This window comes from Diplotaxodon limnothrissa, linkage group LG17, assembly GCF_057381915.1.
Source record: "Diplotaxodon limnothrissa isolate DT_005_m linkage group LG17, D_limnothrissa_male_GT1.1, whole genome shotgun sequence".
NCBI lineage: Eukaryota > Metazoa > Chordata > Actinopteri > Cichliformes > Cichlidae > Diplotaxodon > Diplotaxodon limnothrissa.
In genome coordinates, this window is record NC_140612.1 from 41680117 (window position 1) to 41686116 (window position 6000).

At 40.0% G+C, this 6000-nt stretch overlaps 1 protein-coding gene across 1 annotated transcript in view; it reads right to left on the minus strand.

The window, feature by feature from the left end:
• The window catches only part of arhgef39 (Rho guanine nucleotide exchange factor (GEF) 39), a 68217-nt gene extending 62756 nt beyond the window's left edge, over positions 1 to 5461 (minus strand). Inside the window, exons 1-3 of the mRNA XM_085376244.1 lie at positions 5424 to 5461; positions 4022 to 4176; positions 1243 to 1337 (exon numbers count right to left, since the gene is read on the minus strand). Of these exons, the coding sequence (XP_085232370.1) occupies positions 1243 to 1337; positions 4022 to 4171 (245 nt within the window). The 5' untranslated portion in view covers positions 4172 to 4176; positions 5424 to 5461. The remainder of the gene's footprint in view (positions 1 to 1242; positions 1338 to 4021; positions 4177 to 5423) is intronic.
• Between the last annotated feature and the right edge of the window lie 539 nt (positions 5462 to 6000).

Consider the following 6000-nt stretch of genomic DNA (forward strand, 5'->3'; position numbering starts at 1 on the left):
TCTTAGGGCAAGAGGCAGGTACACCCTGGACAGGTCGCCAGTCTGTCGCGGGGCTAAGACATAGACACAGACAACCATTCGCACTCACACTGCTAAGGCCATGCCTTATTATTTATTTATTTCATATACATCTACACTATCGTTCTAATGTTTTAGAACACCCCGTTTTTCTACTGTAATTGTTGCAGTTTAATGTCTCACTGCACTCTGAAAAGAAAGCATGGTACAAATAAGCAACTGGAGTTAAAAAAGTAAAACATGGCATTAGTTTATGGACCAAAATATATTCCAAATGTCTGACTCATCAGAGTGGCCACCTTTGGCAGATATAACAGCTGGTTCTTCCCATAAGTGTGTGGCACATGTAGGCTGTTTCCCTTTCACTCTTCTGTCCAGTTTACCATCTTGATCTTTTTATTAGAAAATATTAACACCCTTTAAAAATATATTTACAGATCAAAAGCAGGGACTGTTTAGCTCTTGAAACATTTAAAACAGTAACAGAGATGACCCTGTCCTATAACAAGTTGTGCCATGTGTGGAAAATATTCTTATTGTTACAGCATAATATCATGAGCTTCACCAATATATTATATAGCAGCTTTTCTTTTAAATGTAGTGACAAAATCATGGCAAATTGGAATTTTTAAAAATGATATTACAATCTGAAACGGAACAGTAGGAATGACCCATATTTGGACCAGTCGTAGCTTGAAATGCTTGAAATGAAAATATCAGTTTTCCTGTCAGCTTCCAAAACCCATTTTGAGCTCGTTTCTCTACCATATTGATTTATGGATTGCAGAGCTAAGTCCAGGGCCTCAACATGCACACATGTTCCAACTTCAAACCTCAACCCGTTTATTTTAAGTCATTCGTGTGGACTCAGGATCTGAATTTTACAGCATCAACACAAACGAATCAATTGATGTCTAGACATGCGGTGAGATCAGTTTGTCTCAGAATTGGTCATTAGCGAGAAAGTGCATTAATATTCTGCGATAATAATAATGCTGTTCATTTGTGATATACATCTACTGAGGAAGAGAACTACTGTGCACTGCAGTACAATAACACTAACCTTTGCTAATGTGAAGATAAGGACTGTGCTTTGGTAAACTAAGAGTTTATCTACGCTGCATTCTTGCAGAACAGACAAACTAAGCATGCCTATCTGTACGCAGGCTCTCACCACAATCCCCAGAGCATGGATATTCTTTAAATTATTCAGAGAATACTTACTGGTTTACTGATAGAATAGCTTTAATTGAACAGAAAATGTCTTCTCTAATGTCCGACCTCAGGGTTCCTTTGGCCTTCAAAATGTCCACAAAGAACTGCAAAGAAACAGAGCAGAGAGAGACAAAGGGACATTATCTTCCAGCATTTGTGTTACTCGGTTGTCTCCGATTGGATTTTTTTTGATAAGCAGGTGCTTTTATTGCTGACAACCCTAAAAGTAAAGCTACACAGAAAAACAGGACATTTAACAGCAGCAGGTACTATAAGGCTGGGGTGTTGCTGCCCTACAGCCACTTTCTGACTGCTATGATTATTTTGGAAGAGCCAATTTGAAGCACAAATGCAGAGGGACACTGTCGTACCACAGCACTGACAATAAAGCGACAGCTGTGCTGGTCTCAAGTCATTTGAAGTGAAAATGGGATTAGCAAATTGAATGTGCATTAGGCCTAAAATGACTCCTAATTGGAGTGAACGGATGGGGGGGTGAATAATTGTGTAGAAACTGGGCAGCAGCAGTGAGCAGAAAAAGTCTGTTCTCTCTTTGAGGCAAATATGATTCCACCTCGGGTCTGGTACAACCTCCACAGACGAGCCGATCAGATCTTTATAGATGGGTTCTCAAGCTATGAAAGTGTTCTTGTTTCCTTGAATTATGACAAGTTACTAAGAGAGCAACTTTCAAAGGCGCGATGGAGCAGAGGTGACTGATCAAACCCGTATGCATCCTGGATGATCTTCACCACCCACTGCACCACTAACACACGGGCAGAGGCCCACGTTCCCCAAGACACTGATTCAGCTCCACTCCAACAATGACAATTATAGGAAATATTTTTATACTGAATCCATAAACATTTTATTATACATTACTTCGACTGCCCTAACTAAAGAATTTTCTAAATAAGTATAAATTCAGATGGGGTCAAGGGAGGTTATACTTTCATGCAAAATACATTTATATCGATACAGTTTATGTTACATTACAATTCGACGTGTGAAGGCATAATGTTGGACAACAATAAGAAAATGAAATATGGCGATAGAATATGGGTAAAATGCGCATGTGCAGTGCCTTTGTTTTCATACGCACATGGCGGAAAAAGCATGGCGGCGACGCAGAATGAGAAGAGCGAAAGCGGATCGTTGAATGAAACAGATGAACCTGAACTGGTTTGTAAAAATGCTGCAGCTTCACTGGTGTGGAACTGGTTTAGCTTTCGTCCGTCAGATACACAACAAAGCACTATTTTTGGTAGCGCATGCTAGCGGGCCGTCGTTATTACCGTGTTGTTTGGAAAATACGGCGCACTTAAAATCAATCCTTTGATTTTCCTGAAAGTCGACAGAGCCCCTTATAATCCCGTGTGCCTCATGTATGAACTCTGGTTGTGTTTACTGACCTCGAAACGATTTTATGTGCACGGCGCTCGAAAATCTGTCAGATGTTTTAGTACGACTTTGCTGAGCTACGAAGCCGCACCGCTTGATGGATTGTCGGAGCATTACGGCTATCGTAGGCGGAGCCTCGCGGAGTGATACGTACTGTGCTTCAGCATAATATTACCGTATTGTGTGTGTATAACGTCTTAAGTTTTGTGGATATTATACATGGTTATGCTGAGGATATGTCGGCCCATTTCTACTGGAAATGCCTTTTGGTTAAACTTTCAGCAAGGAATTTGCATTTGCACTGTTACATTTTTTATAAAGCTTTAATGTACATAAAAACCAGCTTCTTGTTTAAGTGAAAATAAATGGAAGATTGTCTTTTTGCACTAGTAATTTTGTGGAGTTGTATTTTGTCTCGCATCAATTATATCGTCAGTTATATCGTTATCGCAAATTTTCAAATATATATCGTGATAAATATTTTTGGCCATATCGCCCTGCTCTACTCTCCACACCAACACCAGCTAGATGTTTAAATCTTAATATAAATGAGTAACAGTAGGTGGACATTAGGTAAAGCTGCACTTTTTGCAGTGATCTCGTATAGAAAACTATTCCGCGCGTATATACAACAGGTCTGCGGCTCCGAACCGTAGTAAAGGGACCTCTGGCTAATACGTCGGGTTCGTGTCGGGCTCGTAGCCGAAAACTAGCTTTACTTTGTTGTCTGGGTCAACTTTGCTAGCGAGAGACAGAGAGAGGCATTGAAAGGCTGCTCCAACGGGACTTATTGTTTCAGAGGAAAACATGAACACAGCGTACAGTCGAGTCTTAACAGCTTACTTACAGCTGGGCTCGTCAGGCTCTGTTTGGCTGCAGTGGTTATTATTATATTTACATACGTGAAACCAATAAGATCTGTACATTTTCACCAGACCTGATGTGTGTGCAGAATTTCATGGGTTTTTGACCACGTTTAGGCAATTAATTTGCCAAAATAATAAATGGAGCAGATAAAGCTTCATTCATCATACAGTAAATAGAGACACAATAGGGCTACCCCACTTTTAGTGCTCGGACCCTAAATATAGCCAGGATAGCTAATGGAAAATGGTTTAAGCAAAATTCACATAGATTACCTCAGACGAGCCCTCAAGACAATTCTCGGCCTATAAAACCTTTACTGCATGTCATTCACATTTCCTGACTGCACTGTAACTATCCAATAAAGACAAAAGTCAAACAGTATGTGGGTAACCCTAGCATCAAAAGCCCGACATTAGTACTAGCACTTAAGTATTCAGACACATAAATCATATTACATTATGAAATATGATGTCGTATGATTTTAAGACCATGAATAGGTCAAATATGCTGTAGTACATACGGTGGAGACCAGTTCCAGCTTTTGGCAGTAGCGTTGTTCTGTTTGCACCATTTCTTTGGCTATTCGACAGAATTTTCTTTGCCACAAGTCCCTCTGCTCCTGGACACTGCTGCACCCAAGAGGATCCAAAGGGCGAGGCAAGAAACTCATCCTCACTGTGACAAGGACAGAACAGAAACACAACCAAAGTGAATTATCTTCCACAGTAAAGGAAAGCAGACCACTAGAGATAAAAGATGTAACGCTTTCCTAAATGACTGAATATTTGTGGACAGATGAATTGAGTTTTGTTTGTTTTTTAAATAATTTGCTTGATATGGTGGAGCATGTGCTTCTGCCCTCTCAGAAAACGGTAACTTCCAAGCATAACACGCATCTGCAGAGTTCAGCTTTGGAAGAAAAAACATCTTTAAAATTAAGTGCAAAACAAGAATGACACATTATTACAATTCTTTGTTGTTTTGTCTGATAAATATCAAGCTCCAATATTGAACCATAAATGAAAGCAAAACACACTACATGGATAAAGTTACTAGGCCGCCAACACAGAACTCCTACAGGTGGTGCTTGGCCATTGAAGCCCATTCCATGAAGCTCCCACTGTGTTGAGAATAATCCCAGAGGATGTTTGGGAGGCTGCGGTTATTGAATCAATAGAGGATTTATGACTTTTATGCACCATGTGCCTCAGCAGTCAGTAACCTGCCCTGAAACCTTACATGGTATACCATTTCAAAGCTGAGCTGCTACGGTTTCTAAACGCTTCCACTTTGCAGCATCGCCTGGTCATGGACTATCTCAGAGGGAAGAAATTTCACAAATTGACTGTTTGCAACAGTAGCATCTGCTGCAGCATCATTAAAGAGATTACTGTTCAGTAAGTCTTTAGAATAACCAGCAGACTGCAGAACTAGATGCATGCTTGACTTTCTACCTGAGACAGGTAGAAAATGGGACTGGAAACACCCGAATTCAATTCAATTTTAGCACCAAATCACAACAGTCACCTCAAGGTGAGTTCCATTCTACATCTTAAAGAAGTAACATTTCAACGTAAGCAAGTAGAAACTTCTCGTGTTGTCCAGTTATTACATGAATCCCAGAACACAAAGTTTTCTGTTGACTTTGATGTTACTGACATTTGTCGAAATGTTTCATTCAGTTTCAGACTAAATGCTCCAACATCTGTTTCCATTTGAGTCACTCAGTCTTTCAGATGTTTCTAGAACATTTCGTGAACGAGATGTACATCAGCTGTCGAGACCGTTTCTACCGGTTGTCAAAACTTTTTTTCAGCGAATTTATTGTCGCAACAAAACGTCTTTGAATGAGAAGTTAATTACTTTACAGAGATTAATTTGTTTTTATGGTTTGTTTGACGGTAAAGCGACACTAGGCTTACCTTTCTGTAACGTCTCTATTTTCAATCAAGGCGCTCTTTTGGAGATTCTGCTTCCTCTTTCCGGTCTGTGTGGGCAATGACCTTTGTTCCACACGCTGATTGGCTGCTCCGCAAGCGAACTACAGGAAGCACCCCGTTCTCAGCGGAAGTAGTTTTAACGATTCCAAAGTTAAACCAACTGTTTACAGTATAAAACAGATGTTTAAATAAACAGAACAGGTCGTCAGCGCTGTACTAAATAAATATATTAACATATGTCAAGTTTAACACTTGGTTTAAATAAGATGGTGCTTGTCCTGAACATTGCAGCTAAGATCAGTTTACATCAGCAGTGTCAAACTGCTTTTATAAATACAGCCCACTGTGACCTTTAGTGGGCCGGGACCCTTTCTGTCGGTGTAGAGGAAGTTACATATTTAACTGATTTTCTACATGATGAACAAAAAGCTGCTGTGACAGAGAAATAAATCTGACTGCACAACTCTTTGGACTTCAATTGTGAGAAATAAATGTGTGAAGTTACACAGAAGGCTCCATCATTGCCCAGACTGTCCAGTTTTTTCTCAACTGTAGTTGT